Raw genomic sequence first — 19453 nt, 5'->3', positions numbered from 1 at the left:
TACACTTGCCTTAATTTTCTTTTGATGCCTTGTTTTTTCTCTCTCTCTCTCTCTCTGGTCTTGTTCTGTTTTTTTTTTTTTTGTGTGTGTTTTTGTTAAATGTTTTAAATAATTAAAAAATTAAAAAAAATAAAATATATATATAAAAAAGAAAAAATTACAAATGCAATGAATATCGATACTCAATGGAAGTATTGGTGTAATATTTTGGCAATAATAAAAATGTAGTCCTATAAGAAAATAATCATTTGAAGACAATAATGATATTTACAAAAAATATTTATTCTTCCTTTCGGGGGGCGCTTGACTGCTTACAAAGCCGAAAACTCAATGGCCACAATTAAATCTTATGATGTTTTTGTCTTTGAGACATCTGCTCAGAACGAATGGTTTCAAGTGAGTTATTTCTGAGCATTTTTTCCGCCATTCGTATAAATAGAAATCCTCAGCAATCCCGATTTTAGTAATACTTCTAGACGAGTGTGATTGGTGAAGCCTGAACAGCGAGGAGAAAAGTAACAGGTACCACGTGAAAACGCCATTAAAACGAGCTGCTTCAGAAGCGATAATTCAGTACGATAATTTGCACTTGAATATGACACCAAAAACTTGAATACCAATTGAATATATTATGCACAGTTAATAACAGGAAGATTTATAATTCGGACTCATCGTTCCTGACTAAGTGCTGAGCCCCGCCCATTTTCAGATCCTCCTGTATCATGCTAGTTATTATAATTTATTAGTGAATAAATATTGTCTGCAGACCATAACTGAGAATGACCGGGACCTACTGTGCGTCATTACTAGCGCGCGTCTCCGCCTTCAACTACGTACATCTGTCGCGGTGTCGCCCTCCCTGCTTAATAACGGACGGGTACTTCCTAGCTCCTAGTCAAATAGCCACTCTATTTTACTAATGTGTCTTATGGTTTGAAGACTCGAGGATTGTATAGCTATGCGACGTACAATATAATCTGCCATTGTTTAGCACAGCTTTTGCACGCGCTTGTGTTTACAGCATCACACGAGCAGCGCGTGTGATATTGATTCAGTATTAGAGCTCTTTCGGTTTCACCATGGCAAGCAAGGCGCTCCACAAATTCGTTTGCCTTTGTCGATACCTACAGGATCCCTGCCATGTCGCCAGATTCCAGCAGTTTTGCGGCGTCCGCGGGACGTTTCCTAAAAAAACCGCCGAGGCTGACGACAGTGACGCGAAGCTTGGGGTCAACGGTGCTTGCGTGGGGCAATGTCAGGAAGACCGCGCGGCTAGTGGGGATTCAGCACACGGACTCGCGGGCCAAAGGCTGAGAAAAAGTTTAAATGCCGCTGGAAATGATGAACAGGACGAAAGTCCCGCTGATTTTCTCAGCGGACCTTCGGGGCGAGAGGCAGAGAGAGACTCCAAAGGCAGAGTGAAGCCTTTACGCAGGAACTCATTGACTGGTGAGGTTGGCCAGGAGTTCATAATCGAGAACAAGTTTCTCTTCTATCTCTTCACCATTGGTACCGAGCTGGGCAATGAGATGTTTTTCATCGTGTTCTTCCCTTTCTTGATGTGGAACGTCGACCCCTATGTGAGCCGGCAGCTCATCGTGGTGTGGGCTTGGGTGCTGTTCTTCGGCCAGTCCACTAAAGATCTGATCCGGTGGACCCGTCCTGCCTCTCCTCCTGTGATTAAAGTGGAGGTGTTCTACAACACGGAGTACAGCATGCCCTCCACACATGCCATGACCGGCACCGCGATGCCCTTCTGTCTGTTCATGCTCACATGCAGCCGCTGGGAGGTACAGTATACTTGTACACAAAACCAAGCGATAATCTTACCCACGCTAAGCAAGTAGTTGACTATTTCTGTTTATGGCAATGTGTTGAACTAACTAGCATTTTTATTTTACGAAATATGCATTAGCATTATTCCTATTCACTTGTACTTAATTCATTACATAGGTTAATAGTACTGTTCCATTGTTACTGCCACTGGCCACAAATAGCAAGTCTTGGGTATCACTCCCATTAGTTATTAGTAGTTAAAGGAATAGTTCACCCAAAAAGGAAAATTATGCCATAATTTACTCACCCTCAAGCCATCCTGGGTGTATATGACTTTCTTCTGTCAGCCGAACACAATCAGACTTATATTAAATAAAATCCTGGCTCTTCCCAGCTTTGTAATGGCATTGAATAGTGCCCAAGCTTTTGAAGCTCCAAAAAAATGCATCCATCCATCATAAAAGTAATCCATATGACTCCCGTGGGTTAATAAATGTTTTCTGAAGTGAAGCAAAGAAAAATATACATATTTAAAACTTTATAAACTAAAATCACTGGCTTCCTGCAACACCCGTGCGCACAATCACGAGAGAATCGAGTTCCGGCGGAAGGGTGACCTCTGACCCAAGACCTCTGACAAACTATGAAGTAGCCATACTGGCTTGACTATATATGGCAAGTAAAAATTAATTGTATTTAATGACACTATGCAGTTAAACAAGGTCATTTACACCACGCTCTCTCGTCTCGTATATGAACTCGTTTTGGAGCGTTAAAACATTTTTAATTACTTTAAAAATTTGCACTCAGAATTCAGTGTTTTTTGTTGTTGTTTTATTTTTTTACACAAGCAGAAAAGTACTCTTTTCAGCTTTCAGGCCTTCTTCAGTGTGTGTGTGTTTAATGACATAAGAAATATTTTTAATATAGGATTTGGGATATAAGTGCAGTGGTGTCAAGCCTAGAAGGCACCATCCTGCAGACTTCAGGTGTACCAATGTCTCATAGATGGGTATTATTATCTAATAAGCTGAAGCACTAATACAACTGAAATACATCCTTGTAAATATTGGGAAAATTACTAGGAGAGCCACAGTTCTTTGGCCTGGTACAACCTTTATCACGGGCCCTCTGGCACATTCACTCGGTCGAAATTGTGACCGTTTTCCAGGCCTGGGACAAAAACTACAATTGGCCCTGATTACTTAATTAATAGCTGCTAGTAAAGCTGGACTATGTAACAGCAAAAATTTGAATGCTTACTTGCATGATATTTGAACCACAGATTCCCATTGAAATTCACTAGCAAACTTGTTCAATTTGCTACTAGTAAGAATGGAATTTTACTAGTTACTAGTAGCAAAAGAAGCAGTACCAGTGACTAACTGAATGGACAGTAGTATTGGAAAGTGCTAGTATCTAATGAATAGTTATCAGTGAATTTGAAAAAGATACTTTCTAGTAATAAAATATATGCTAATAAATGAAAACAAATGCAAGTTAGGTGTATGGAGTACATGTTAAAATGACTTGCCGTACTGTAAACATCTGTCCTCATTATCAAAACAACCTGCCTTTAGCAAGCATGTCGGTTATCATGCATACACCAGCTAATAATATCCAGATGCCCAGCCTTTTAAGAGTTTTAATTTATCATTTGTCTGAAGTTAAATCCTTTAGAAAATGTTATTGAAGAATGAATGAAATACTCCAAAATGCACTAATATTTTTTTTACTGTATTAAAAAACGTATTGCATAGTCCCTGAATGCAATGCATTAAGTTGTGAACCTTGTGAACCCGGGATGTGAACCCAGTAAAAGGGGCTTATAAGGATGTGTTCTCACATCATACCTCAGCTGTTGATGTAGCATCAAGAGAGTTGTGTAATGCTCTTAAAACATGTCATTATATGTATTGCTATGTATTGCCCTTTAGTTCTCATTAACTAAAGGAACATAAAGGTTTTGCAGTCTCTATATACATACATACTCTACATACATTCAATCCCAGCCTCTCATCATCCTTAGAGTAAATTAGCTATTAAAAATGTGTAAGTTACCCTTAGTTTCTCTCCATCCCTATATTAAGAAGTGCTGTAACTTGCATGTGTCATATTTATTCAAGCATAAAATTTAAGGCGTAAGGCCAGTTCACACCAAGAATGATAACTATAAAGATAATGATAAAGATATAGTCTTAAAAATCGTTCTAAATATAAAAGAAAAGCACTGTCAGTGTCCACACCACAGCTATAACAATAACGATATAGAGAAACGATATCGTTGGGATCACTTTCAGAACGATTTTTTTCCAGTTGTTGAACGATAAAACACTGACAGCCAATCAGAATCCATTTTAATTTAAGGGCTTGCGCATTTAAAATGTCAGACGACATTGCAGAGAAGTTAATCACCGTGGTCCAGAAAAAGCCACCACTGTTTGACAAGTCCAACCCCCTTTTTTAAGGATACTTTAAAGAAAATGGATATATGGAAAAAAATCGGTCATATCCTCGGAATAAATGCTGAGAAGTATTAACGATAATATCATTATGCCAGGCTAGCAAACAGTGTAACATAATATTACCTCAGGTATCCAGCGCTAGTTTGAAGCTTGCTTCCTTTGAAGTTGCAGTGAAAAAGACTAGACGTTGTTTTTATTCCACTATTTTGACTTTGTCAGCTAAATTCACTGTTAGATTAGATCGATTACACTAGCTATTCACTCGAAACATAGCATGCTGAGGACATCTGCTGGTTGAAGCTGTGTAAATGCAACAAGAATAGTAAAAAAAAAACGTTGAACACACTTCAAAACTGCAGCGCGTGAGCTTAGAACAAACAGGTCGTTATCGTTCCTTGGTGTGGACGCAAATATAGTTATCATTATAGTTATCTTTATAGTTATCGTTCTTGGTGTGAATGGGCCTTCAGGCCAAAAATCATTCTAAGTATAAAAGAATAGCAAAGTCCACACCCCATAACAGAGAAACAGTATCGTTTAAATAACTTTCAGAATGATTTTTTCAGTTGATGAACAATAAAAACATTGTCAGCCAGTCAGAATTCTTCTTGCTTAAGAGCTCGAGCATTTAAAGTGGCAGACGACAAAACTGCAGTACGTGCTTAGAATAAACAGAACAATATTGTACTTTGGTGTGGACACTAATATAGCTGTCGTTATAGTTATCGTTCTTGGTGTGAACAGGCCTTTATTCTTAATGCTTTGTTCTCAAAACATGCCACAAATTGCAGCATCAAAAACACTGAAATAAGCTGTTTCTCTTGAGGGGAAGTTATATGTTTTTACTTTCTCTATTAGTTCAGTTCATTTGCCCATGCTTTGGGAAGTTCATGCAGTTTAATGTTGACATGCTAGAATGATTGTTTTCCTCAAACGTTGTTCCTCAAACATTGATTTCCAAATCACAAAAGTTGTCTGTCCTTACTCCTTAGTCTATTGCATTCAGTGGAAAATTTTTTTACTTTTCCGTATTATTGTAGAACTGACTCATCTGGCAAATCGAGGTTCTCAGTGAATGCATTTCCAGACAGGACATTAATCTCCATCTTTTTACAAAATATGCAGGCTTTGTTACTTAACCACTAAAGGTCTGTGTAGTGCACAGTATTATTCATAAATATGGATTTCTCTGCTGGGTTGTCTGAATCGTATGCTTATTGGTGTCAAAGAAATCATTACATTCAACAATAATTAGCATACAGTCAGAAGAGGTTGTGCTATTGCGTATGATAACTCTTTTTATATACACCAGAGATTTGATCTTGTTTTGTAGAAAGCTTTTCTCAGTCTCTTGCTTTTGATAGATTCTTATGGATGTTTTTTGTTTTCCCAACACTTTCCCTGAAGTCAGCAGAAACTGACTGATAATGTGCTGTGTACCTACTGAAGGCTGAAGTCTTATCTATCTTTTTGAGCGAAAAACGGAACAGTCTCTATAGTTTACTTTCTTGCTTTCATATCCTCTTAAATTTACCAGGAAACTAGAAACAATAGCCTGTTGGTTTTCTGCAGATGATTGATTCAAGTATTTGGCCAATGCTAAACTAGAAGTTTTGTATTCATGTTTGTACTTTAACAACGATTGTACTTAAATGGTAAAAGAGGTTTCTTCATTTTTCAGGGAAACTGAAGATTAAACTTTATTTTGGAAGTTGCAGATGAGAACCAGTGAGGTCAAGTCAGATCAAATTTTTAACATATACACAGGGTAGTCAATGTTGATGGGTTTGTGGGAGGTACTGGTATATTGCCCAGACTACTGGAGCGAATAAATGCATGAGCACAGAAAGAAAGTTCAGTTGAATGCCAAAAACAAATAGATTTTTTGTCTGAATAATGAGAAATCCAGCATTTCTGCAGATCAGCAGCTACTTCGATCCACTTCTCTTCCAACTGTGCTTGGTCTGCCTCTAAAATATTAATCATATGATGATACACACGGCAACTTTTTGAGCAATGTTGCCAGGCAATGTTGCAGAGCGATGTTGCTTGGACACTTTCCCATTGAGAATGGGCAACAAATTTCGATCTAAAGTATCCAGATAGAAATTTGTTGCCCATTCTCAATGGGAAAGTGCCCAAACAACATCGCTCAGCAACATTGCCTGGCAACATTGCTCAAAAAGTTGCCCCGTGTAACATCACCTTCAGAGTATGTTTAGGAATTCATCTGACATATGAGCTTACATTAACAGTGCGCCTTCTGGTCCCAATGACTCTTAAGGGCCCACTCTATCCTGATACTGTTGCTTAATTTGTGGTTAATCATCATAGGTATTGTAAGTTATAAGCTTTTAGTCCTTTACTAAGGCATTTTCACAGTAGGTTCGTAAGCAGAGTGCAAGCTGCGAATGTATTTTTTTTCTGACCATGTTAACAGATTAGAGCATTCATTTCACACTGCACGCCGAAGCTTGAGCAGAGCAGAAGCAGCAGTACCGATCGTTTCGGCGCCGAGTATTTTTGCTGTGCCACTCACACTGTCTTAACAGTGCATTGTTCTTGGTCAAAACAGACCTGAGTTAACACGAAAACAAAAACATTTTACCATAAAAATGTATAAGTGAGGTCGTCGTTTAACAGTTACCATATGACATTCGGCGCTGTGAAAAAATAAACTGCACGAAAACACATCAATGCCAGGAGTTTTTGCCCAAATATTAAAGGCCTGTTTAAATTATTAAGACTAGAGGCAAAATGTCAAAAGGTAAATCTGGCCCTGTACATACAGTATATATAGCATGTTATATGCATATGTGTGGGACAGTAGGAGGGGAACACCTGTTCAAAAGTTAGGGGTCAGTAAGATATATTTTTTTTAAAATTTCTTAAGCTTGCTAAGGATGCATTTATTATAAAAAACAGTAATATTGTGTAATATTATTATAATTTAAAACAACCCTTTCTCTTTCAAATGCATTTTAAAATGTAATTTATTCCTGTGATGTCCTTTTTATAAAGTCTTACTGACCCCAACCTTTTGAACACTATGCACTGTTTAAATTGGATCATTTATATTTGTATAAATTGGATCATTTGTATTTTATTGCTAGCCTAGAATATAATTTTTATACCCTGTAAACAATTTCGATCATGTTTTTTTTTTTTTTAACATTGATGAAATTACCTTACTGCCTATTGAACTGCAGTTCCCTTATGAGTTTTTCATCTCTGTGTGTTCAACAGTACCCGTTCATGATTGGACTGAGCGCAGCTCTGTTCTGGAGTGTCCTCGTGTGCATCAGCAGGGTTTATATGGGAATGCACTCTGTCCTGGTGAGTAATCTTTTCATCACATTTAATAATTCTGTCAAGTAAATGAAGAGTTCATTTACAAAAACAGATAACTCAGTTTTTGTTCATTTTCATAAATCATGTTTTTTTTTATTGTGCATTCCAAGTAATATCAATCAAACTGCAGTTGGGTTGTTTTAAGTAATAATAACTAGGGCTGGGTATTGACACAATTTTCACGATTCGATTCGATTTCTATTCACATGCTTGCGATTCGATTCGATATCGATTTTGGATGTAGTATATCAGTTACAGTACATGGCAAATTTTCTAGAGGAAAAAAATCTCTCAACTAAGGGGAGTCAGTTGGTACTACTTTACTATAATATTGAAGGTTAAAATGAACTTATTTATATACAAACACTTAAATTACACTCAATTATGCTTTTTTTATAATAAATAAAGTTTAGAATTACATAATCATATTTCTACTCCAATTAGTTTATTTTAAATATAAACATTTAAATTGTGGCTGTCATAACTTTATTCAATTCAATTTATTCAAACATGCATTAAATATTGAAGAACATTATAATGAATATGTAACGGTGCATAGCTATATTTATCAGAATGCTGCTTTCTAGAATTCACTTTTCTAGCTGACTAATGAGTTTATGGTCACTGAATATGTTTTTCTGAGGTAAATCTGACGTTACTTGACATTGTTTACAAGCTGTTTTATGGACGTCTTTCCGAGGTTGAAACACTGATTGAGCTATTACACGAGACATGATACGGATTTCGGTAAGTTGTACTGTATATTTTAACATACCTTCAGATGTTTAATAATGTTTATTTCGTGCTGTAACTGGTATTAAAGCGGAGGAGAATTCACATGCGCTCCGTGCTGCCGCTTCTCTTTAACTGAGGCGCTAAAGCGATCTGTCACGTCACATTAAACAGCGCCAAAACGGTATTTATTTTTTGAATCTCATAATAAGATGGACGTCATTTGAAATCTGAGACTTTGCTTCATATCAAAAGTAACAAAGCACAAAGATTATTGCGATTTATTGGATGGGAGGCACGCTACATGTTCTGTTCATTCATCAACTGAAAACAGACTAGACTAATTGATTCTTGGGATTTAAGAATCGATATTGGTTCGTAAAAATGAGAATCGATTAAAATCGAGAAATCGATATGTTTTACCCAGCCCTAATAATAACTAAAAAAAAATACAGGTAACTTACAAAATTAAAGTTCATTGTAAGTATGTTTTTCGTAAGCCATTTTGTCCGACAAAGCAGTCAGGAGTTAGAAAGTTAGATTAACGTCGGTGGACTTGAACTTGAAAAATGCCGTGTACTGACGTCTTTCCGTGTTTGAAACAACATTCCTTCTCATGTTCATTCATGTTTATTTGATGCTATAAATTAACTAGTAAGAAGAGATGATCGGTTCACAAGCTGCTTGAGCTGAGGCACTGCAGCAATCTGTCACGACACATTAAAGAGCCACAAAACGTTTTTTTTTTTTTTTGTTCGAATTTCTTAAATTACAGTTTGAAAGCTGGGACTTTAATATCATAAATAACCTGCTCTGTCTTGTCTGTCGACGTGTTGTCAGTGTCCTTTTTTCTCCGCAATGTATTTTTCACTCTGTGTGGCGTGACAGCACCATGGCTTTTTGGACAAAGCAACTGTAACTAAGGGGGGCGGGTCTTTGCGAAGGGTCAATTGTTTTGTAATTGCATTTAAAACATTCAAACACATGTGCACATATACGCACACACACACACACGTACACACACAGAGCGCGGTGTTGGGGGTAATGCATTACAAGTAACTTGAGTTACGTAATCAGATTACTTTAAATAACTAGTAAAGTTACGCATTACTTTTAAATTTACAACAAAATATCTGAGTTACTTTTTCAAATAAGTAACACAAGTTACTTTGTTTTCCCATTTATTGACTGACATCACCATCGACCATACTAATAAGCAAAATGACTTTAGATAATCATCACATTTGTGATCAGCCTGAAGTTTATTAATTTCACTTTTGGTGTGAAAGGGCCTTTACATTTGCCAAAAATAGAACTTTTTTGTTATTAAAATACAAACAAACAAGCAAGCCCAGGTGAGAAAAAGTAACGTAAAAGTAATGCAACACATTACTTTCCATAAAATGTAACTAAGTGACGCAATTAGTTACTTTTTTAGGGAGTAACGCAATATTGTAATGCATTACTTTTAAAAGTAACTTTGACAGAGAGAGACGCACACACGCATAAGCACGCGCTCACACACACAAACGCAAAAGGACAACAGTGTTCAGCATGTAAGACGTGTATGGTGTACAAGGAGTTGCAGGAGTCGAAATTATAAATCCTTGATCACTTTTAGTCAGCTTTGACGAAACTGCCCTCAGCTAGCGCGTCTTTTCGAAGTGAATAGCAGCCTTGTCACCTGACCTGAATACTGCGTGCTGATTCGCTAAAACGGTCTTATTGGGTTGTGTTCACAAACAGCAGGGTTGCTTGTCGGTTTCTGCTGTAAAACGTGAACTCGCGATGCCTTGACAGTGGACAATACTGCTTTTGTGACAAAACGGATTTAGGGTTCAGAACTTGCTATATGTAGAGAAAAAGCACAGCAGTCAGTTCATTTTTTTTTAAAACTTGGTGTTTATCAGTTTTTGCAAATGAACTCGTCAAATGATGACAGAATTTTCATTTTTGGATGAACAAACCTTTTAAAGACTATGACCATGTCAGACAGTTGCACTAGTAAGTGTGCACAATGGTTATTCTGAGCGTCTTAATATGTTTTTATGCAGTTCAGGCACCTTCAGCTGTCCGCTATAATTTGCTCTCTCCACAGATTTTAAGGTTGAGGAACTTTCCAGTAGCTTCGTGACTAAGGTTTTGGTATCAGTTCAAGAAGAAGCCTAATATATGCTGCTTCAGTCTTTGCAACCCTTTCCTGTCAGTAGAGCTCCTGAAACGAAGCAAATCAGTGAGTCATCATGGCTGACTCAGTATCCTGTGATCTTCTAATGCTCATCTGTTTTCCACTCTTTTCCTCACAGAAGATCTCTGATTGCATAATTGCTTCCCTTGGGCTTGTATGAGCCAGTGGTGATCATTTACATTTTGATGTGTAGACGGCTCGAAAAATAAGCTTTGCTTTAGTCATCAAGATTGACATGCTGTGTATTAGTCATCAGTTCTGCAGGTTTCACATGCAGTAACGATTACGACCAACTTCACACACCTGTTATTTTTATAAAGGCTGTGTGTCTTTATCTGTTTAAATGCTGTTGGTGTGAGCGGACAGATTTAGAAAGCAGATGCTGGTTGCCTAGGTGATGGAAACCTTGTTATTTTAATGCTGTGCTTTCGATGAAGGTGGCTGAATCATCTTTGTGGAAATCTGCACACCCAATGATTTAGGAAGTCTAGATCGTGCACTGTGTGAATATTGTAGGAACCGTTTAATCCACTTAAGTCTGTGATGTTTTGATGACCCGTGTGAGAGTGGACGTTAAACAGAACGGTCACTTGCCCTATTGGGCCGGTCCACGGTCCACTATATCTTATGTTGATTGATCACACACACAAATTTTTTTTTTAATTAATTTTTTTTTTTTTTTTTTTTATGTGAACATTGTAAATTGTGCTGATTTATGTATGCCAAGTCAAAGTTATCCAGCTGACTAACATCAATGGAATTTTTTGAAATTGCGAGAATAACTTGGAAACAAACAGTAGTTACAAGTTATATTATCAACAAATCATTCATGTTTTGAACCATTTGTTTTCAGGCAAAGTAGGTTTATTAATGGCTATCTGTTTAATTGAATTAATTTAATAGCAGTTAATTGCATATATCAACTTTTTTTTTGGTTGTACACATTGATGTCTTTGGCTGTTGCATCATATCTCCCTTTTTTCAGCATCTTGCTTTCATGACATCTTGCCTTCTTGCCTTCAAGACTTTTATTCATCTTTGAAACACAAATTAAGACATTTTTATTGAAGACTGAGGGATCTCTGTCCCTCCACTGAAAGTCTATGCGATTTTAAAAAGTTCATTGTAAAAGTAATCCATATGAATTGACAGGATTCATATGTAAAACATTGATCAACGCACATAGAGCTCATCAAATATGGTAAACAGAAGCTCAGCCGTACATCGGTTCTATGAAAGCTCACATGTACTTTATTGATGCGGGAGAACCGATGTGTCTAACAGAATCCCTTTGTGTAAATGTCTATAGTTAATAAAAAAAAAATCAAATAAATGATCAAATATTTTATTTTTAACACTGAACAATTAGTGTATTAACAATTTACACTAAATTGAAACATGAAATTGATCGTCCAAAAAGTATTCTCGTCGTTTCATAACATTAAAATTGAACCACTATAGTCACATGGACTATTTTAACAATGTTTTTACTACCTTTCTGGGCTTTGAAAGTCGTAATTGCATTGCAGTCTATCGGACGCCAGAAAGCTCACGGATTTCATCAAAAATATCTTAATTTGTATCCTGAAGATGAACAAAGGTCTTACGGGTGTGGAACGAAATGAGGGTGAGTAATTAATGACAGAATTTTCATTTTTGGGCGAACTAACCCTTTAAATATGTTGCTAAAAATATTTATTTGATTTCTGTCAAAATGTTGGCAAGGCATATAAAAATCTGAACTAGTGGACCAACCAAGCCAGGATTGAAAAATCCTTATTGTTGAGCCCCTGATGGGCTGTTTGACAGCTTAGAACTGAAAAGCCTGTGATCAAAGAGCTTTGGTAGAAAGGATTACGAAAAAAAAAATGTCTCAAAGAGTGCTTAGATCTTTCCAGCACCCGTTCAGCCCTGTAACTTAAAAAGAGTGATAGAGGGAAGGACTAGAGCAGGAGGACGGTGGGAACATGTAAAATGAGAGACTGTGCTGGAAAGAATTAGTCTTTTGGCCTGCAGTATATGGAGAAGCGTGTGTACATGTACGTATAAAGTATGCATGGACAGGTCAAACAGGCTACACATCTGTCAGATCTAGGTGTCAGCAATCTCTAAAGAGAGAATTCCTTCTGCAGATTCTGCAGGTTTCTTTGACCTTTGACCCATTTTAAGTACATATCAGCATGAGTGTATCGCATAAAGACGATCAGATCATAGTGTTACCACGAGGCGTCCAAAGTCAGTCTCTAATCTTCTGTTAACCTTGAACATGCACCACTTCAGATCAGGCGACTAGGGGGAAATAGATAATTTATTGAACTACCTAATGTCTTTCCAAACCCTTTTGACTTACTGTCTTCTGTGGAAGACAAAAATTTGTGCAGAACTCTGTATCATTTCTTTATAATGAAACTGGGGCTGTCATGCAAATATGAGGCAAAAAAGTATTATAAAAGTGCTTTTGTGCTATGCAGATCATTTATTTATAAGTATGCTTTGTGTAACAAAAAGACTGACATTTAAATCATCATATTGTGACCGGATTGTTGAGTCTGGACTAACTGATTCACTGAAAAGATCTGATTTAAAAGGTACTGGTACACTACTGTTTAAAAGTTTGTGATCGGTAAGAATGTTTTAAATAAATAAGAGTTTAACACATTTATTAAAAAATGACTGTCCTTGGTTTGCAAAGAAATTACAAGGTCAGAATTGACTTAAAATATCTAAAAGCAGAAAGTCTGAAGGAAGAATGTTACAAGACCAGTTCCCAATGTTCAGGCTGCAGTGCAGTGTAAGAAACAGTGAGCTGGAAGGCACTAGGGAAGACTTTGGACGTCTGATCTCTGTGAAATCTCACACAAAGTGGAGAAGTGCCCTGAACATGGGCTTTAAAGGGTTAGTTCACCCAAAAATGAAAATTCTGTCATTAATTATTCACCCTCATGTTGTTCTACACCTGTAAGACCTTCGTTCATCTTCAGAACACAAGTTAAGATTTTTCATAAAATCCGATGGCTCAGTGAGGCCTCTGTTGCCAGCAAGATAATTAACACTTTCAGATGCCCAGAAAGGTACTAAAAACATATTTAAAACAGTTCATGTGACTACAGTGATTTAACCTTAATATTATAAAGTGACGAGAGTAGTTTTTGTGTGCCAAAAAAACAAAATAATGACTTTTCAACAATATCTAGTGATGGGCGATTTCAAAACACTGCTTTGAAGCTTTACGAATGTTTTGTTTTGAATCAGTGGTTCGGATCGGGTATCAAACTGCCAAAGTCATGTAAACTATTGAAATTTTGAAACACTTATGACGTAACAAAGCCTCGTTTACTGAAATCACGTGACTTTGGCGCTCTGAACCACTGATTCGAAACAAAAAAATTGTAAAGCTTTGAAGCTTTATGAAGCAGTGTTTTGAAATCGCCCATCACTAGATATTGTTAAAGTCGTTATTGCGTTTTTTTTGTCGCATAAAAAGTATTCTCGTCACTTTATAATATTAAGGTTGAACCATTGTACTCGCGTGAACTGTTTTAAATATGTTTTTATTGCTTTAAATATGCTTTATCAGATCTACAATATATGCCATATTCTTTCAGCTTGTTCTCAGGCCTTTTTTTTGCTCATTGTAGAGTTAATAAATTCACTGCAATTTTTCATTTTGGGATTAATGTTCTTGTTAGCTATGGATGTTTTAGTTAATTCTGCACACAACTGAGTCCTGTTCCGTAATGACTGTTTATATACAGTTCACTTGTATCAAGCAATACCACACCTGTTTTCAGTAACCTTCATGTGTTTGCCTAGCCAGTAGCAATAAACAATGAGAAATGCCAGTTTGTCTAAAAATGGCCCCATGTATAAACAAAATCAGCATAGCGGTTGACTTAATGTCTAATAAGTTTGTGCCTTCATCTTTTCAGGAGGTGATCACAGGCTTCCTCTACAGTGTGCTCATCCTGGCGGTCCTTCACCCCATGCTGGCTGACATCGACATGTTCTACCTGTCCCACAGCTACGCCCCTCTGGTCGTCCTGCTTGTGCACGTGGGCTTCAGCTTAGTGGCCTTCTCGCTGGACTCATGGAGCACCTCCCGCGGTGACACGGCCCAGGCTTTAGCCACAGCTGCCGGAGCCGCGTTGGCATGCCATCTGAACCACCAACTGGGTCTGCAGCCAGATCCTCCTGAAGAAGCTCTACCACTCACCCTGCCACTGATCGACGGGGCCCTATTGACCCGCTCAATCATGCGGCTCCTGGTGGGAGTGGCGGTGCTTCTGGCCGTCAGGGCTGCCATGAAGGTGGTGGCGATCCCGTTGGCGTGCAAGATCTTCGGCGTGCCTTCAGATGACGTGAGGAAGGCTAGACAACACGCACAAGTGGAACTCGCATATCGGTTTATTGTCTACGGCACAGTGGCCTTTTGCTGCGCATTCCTAGTCCCATTTCTCTTTAGCTTCCTTGGCTTATCCTGAAGAAAATCCTGTTATTTTCCTTTTTTTTTTTTATCCTAGCTAAAACCTATACATTACCTGGACTAGTCAGGGTCCACAGTTGTAGTCAAAACTGACAAACTTGGATAAGCCGCTTGGGTGCAAACATGTATGATGTTCATGATGTTGATAATTTCACTAGCTCCATTTCCATGCTAATTTGTTTGTTAGTAGATTTTATTAATCTGATAAATTTAAGCAGGGTTTTTAGGCACATTTGTTGCCATCTGTGGGAGATCAGTCCGCTGTTTTTCATGAAAGCGAGTGCATGTGATCATCAGAGCAAATTGTACTGTTCAAAGCTCAGTGATGTTTAAAGCCATTCTCAGAAAGTTCTCAAATGTTTCCTGCATTTGTCTTCAGTGGTTTCTCCTCAGCAGACTGACACCCACCCATCCTGAACCCAATACGCAGGAATGTTTCTCGCTATATACAGACTTTGTCTCAAGTTTATAGTCCTTTCCATCTGTTTTCAGTCTTCGGAAATGAACTAACCTGAGCGACCACCCTTGTCAGACATTTGTATCCATGGTTTTCCCTCAAGGGCTCACTCTCATAACAATTTGTAATTTTTCATTTATCCCAGGGCTTGTTTCTTCTCCTGTGAAGAAATGCTGTGGCTCCAATGGTTCATTCAACGGTTCAGGAAAGACACTCCAAATTCTGAGAGCTGTAGAAAGTTCTGTTCTTATCTAAAAACGGGTTGAACTCAGGCCTCACAATAAGCGGTAATGCATTGAGAGAATGAGGGTAGGGAACTTCCTGTCAGTATGAATGCTGTATACATGAACTTCCTGTGGATGTGTTGCTCTGAAACCCAAGCCTGGAAAAGACCGCTCTGAATATGAATGCCACATATCTTTCTTAACATTCTGCCATTGTCAATATATTATCTATACACGTCTGATATGTTTTTAAGTATTACTACAGAGAGTAAGATTATTTACGCAGTGAGTGAATAGCTATGTACTCTCAAGCAAATTGTACTATTTTAATTTAAACAAATAATTACAAGTAGACTTTTGTAACATTTCTGTTGTTGTTTTTCATTTTTCTTCCAGTTCTGCATAAAGGGATAGTTCACCCAAACATGAAAATACATGTAATGATTTATTCACTGTCAAACCTGTAAAACGTTGTCTTCTGTGGAACATAGTCCAGTTTTTGGACCTCATTGAAAAAAAAAAAAAAAACCTGGATCCCATTCACTTTAATTTTATGTTTAAATATATATTTATACATATTTCATTTTTGACTGAACGTGTCCCTTTTTACATCTGTCAGATTGTGCTGCAGATGTTCTGCATGTCTCCGTTTGACTTCTTTAAAGGTTAGTTCACACAAAAATGAAAATTCTGTCATTAATTACTCACCCTCATGTTGTTCCACACCAGTAAGACATTCGTTCATCTTCGGAACACAAATTAAGATATTTTTGATAAAATCCGATGGCTCAGTGAGGCCTGCATTGCCAGCAAGACAATTAACACTTTCAATGCCCAGAAAGCTAAAGACGTAGGGTGAATTCAGGTTGATTGGGACACTTTTTCCCAGTCATCTCAATAACAAAAAGTGTCCCAATCAACCTGAATTCACCCTATATAAAAGTTCATGTGACTACAGTCAAAGTCCCTTTAAGACAAGTCGGCGGCCATCTTTGAAACGCCTCTCAGCTCCTATCTCTTTAAATGTGGAAACATCATATTCTTCAAAGCTGTTTGCCAAGCTTGAATTAAATTAAATCACCAATGAAATTTGACAACAACTGTCTCATAAATTTTGTTTCTAAACGCTCAAATCATGACAAAAAAAAAAAAAAAAAGGTATTCTTCAGGCTGGATCGAGCTAATGCGCATGCGCAGTCTCTTGTGCCTCATTTCGGAGGCGCACGTCTGACTGTTTCTATAAGACCTTATGTAGCCCCGCCCCTTTTCAGCGTTGCGCTCGTTGTCTTTTGACTTCCGGTTTGTATTTCCATAGCGATCTTACATTTATGAATGAACTGCTCGTTTTAAAATCTTCCCGGTCTACTGACATTTGTTAAGACATATGCTTTAAACATTAAAGCAGAACCAGCTTAACCACTTAACCAGCTAATTATTCTTTGACAGCGATGCCATAGAAATGTACAGAGCTACCGCAAAACGGAAGTTCAAAGACAATTTTATAAAAGCACAACTGCACAACTTTTATATTGTTTTTTAAATAACATTAATATATATATAAAAAAAATTGTAGAACTATTTCTGAACATTCGTTTGATCTGTGTACAAAATATTATGTTCATGTTGGCATGTAGTTTATTATGTACAGTATTATGTACAGTATTTTGTATGCTATTAATCTGTTATGCTGTATTTGGAAAAGCACAATACACTTTTTGTATTTTGAATTAAGTCATAAACATATTTCCAGTATGTTTTATGTTATCACATTTTCCGATGTTCAACAAAACTTGACTAACATGCTTTTCGTTCTCTTGAAAAAGTACACACATGCGCAGTATCATCAGCTCATCGGTTCTCAAATCGGACATGTCCAAAAGAAACGGTTCTCGGTTGTGTACTGGTGATCCGAAAACCGTTGCAACCGATTCTTGACTCGAGAACGAAAACGGTGACAGGCCATGGACGTTCGTTCGTGTGCGCCGCACATGCGCACTCATATCTGCTGCTCGTGCTCATCATCATCAGTTCTCTCTTCACAGCAGGTAAAGTCAGTGTACTGTTGGAGTAACTGAATAACTCCGGGATGTTGGTTTATTTCGAGAGGTAGTGTCAGGCACGTCAAAAGTGAGTAACTTTAGTAATTTGTGGATTAGTGTTTGCTTACTGAAGATGCGAACTGTTTGGAACGATTCAATCCGATTTGGTGAACTGGTTCGACCGGTTCACTGAAAAGAACCGGTTAAAAAGAACGATTCGTTCTCGAACCGGACATCACTATGTTATAGTCTTTGCTACAGTGGTTCAACCTTAATGTTATGAAGCGACGAGAATAATTTTTGTGCGCCAAAAAAACAAAATAACGATTTTATTCAACAATATCTAGTGATGGCCAATTTCAAAACACCGCTTCATGAAGCTTCACGAATCTTTTGTTTTGAATCAGTGGCTCGGAGCGCCAAAGTCACGTGATTTCAGTAAACTTGGCTTTGTTACATCATAAGTGTTTCGAAATGTCACGTAATGTTCACGTAACTTTGGCAGTTTAATACGTGATCTGAATCACTGATTTGAAACAAAAGATTCGTAAAGTTTCGAAGCTTCATGAAGCAGTGTTTTGAAATCGGCCATCACTAGATATTGTTGAAAAGTCATTATTTTGTTTTTTTTTGGCGCACAAAAAGTATTCTCGTAGCTTTATAATATTAAGGTTGAACCACTTGAACTGTTTTAAATGTTTTTAGTACCTTTCTGTGCATTGAAAGTGTAAATTGTCTTGATGGCAATGGGGGCCCTCACTGAGCCATCGGATTTTATCAAAAAATATCTTAGATGAACGAAGGTCTTACGGGTGTAGAACGACATGAGGGTGAGTAATAAATGACATAATTTTTTGGGTGAACTAACCCTTTAAGACATCCAGGTTGTCCCATACTGTCAGCAGTTTGGAGAAAATCGACTGAACTTCCCTGCTTTCTTCACTTCTGCAGTTTTAACCGTTTAAATATGAATGTGGGCATGGTAACATGTATTTTCAGATTCCAAGTTGTCGTCAGTATTAACCTAGGTAGTTGATATGTTTGTCTGTCATTGAACTAGTGCCCTGTACTTGCAGTATATTTTATTAGTGTGTTCAGTTTCACAAGAAAATGTTGTAAAGCCATAGAGGACAGATCTCTGATATACATCCATTGCTCACTGCTCAGAAACCCCAGTGCCTTGCATCCTTGTTTTCAGGGCAACTTTACCCTCCAACTAGGCACAAGACACCACAGCTGTCTTTCTGTGAACAGTTTGGTAATGGTGCAAGTGACAGAAATATCATTACACTTCCTTAATGTTTATTTGCAAAACTTTTTTTTTTTTTTTTATGTGCAACTTATTATCAGGTTTCTGGTAACACATTTTAATGGTCACAAATTAGTTTGAAACAATTTATCTGTGCACCAGTATAATTAAATTAATGAAAAAGGTGTGCATATATTCAATTGTGATCAGTTATACATATAGTAAATGTGCCATAACTGAATGATAAGCTGTTTTCAACAGTCATTTTACAGTGCACTGAGCTGAAGTGGGTATCAAAGATGGCTAGATGATACAAGGAAATGCATTATGAATGAAGCAGGTACACCCTACCTGTACTGAGCTTTGAGCCCGTTCACGGTCATCTAAACTCACAAATGTACTGTATCTGTAATCTATGGCTACTTGTCTGCAATGCTCTTACCATTTTCTGTATTGGCAGTGAATAGAAACTAGTATAAATTAACACTG

The 19453-nt window shown here is 37.5% G+C and overlaps 1 protein-coding gene across 1 annotated transcript; it reads left to right on the top strand.

The window, feature by feature from the left end:
* Nucleotides 1-660: 660 nt before the first annotated feature.
* Nucleotides 661-19453, top strand: sgpp1a (sphingosine-1-phosphate phosphatase 1a). The gene is made up of 3 exons (XM_051875282.1): nucleotides 661-1790; nucleotides 7488-7577; nucleotides 14442-19453. Exons 1-3 carry the CDS (start codon nucleotides 1080-1082, stop codon nucleotides 14991-14993), a joined length of 1353 nt encoding a protein of 450 aa, XP_051731242.1. The 5' UTR covers nucleotides 661-1079; the 3' UTR covers nucleotides 14994-19453.

Source organism: Ctenopharyngodon idella, chromosome 20, assembly GCF_019924925.1.
Source record: "Ctenopharyngodon idella isolate HZGC_01 chromosome 20, HZGC01, whole genome shotgun sequence".
Taxonomy (NCBI): Eukaryota; Metazoa; Chordata; class Actinopteri; order Cypriniformes; family Xenocyprididae; genus Ctenopharyngodon; species Ctenopharyngodon idella.
This window is presented reverse-complemented; position numbering and strand designations above follow the sequence as displayed.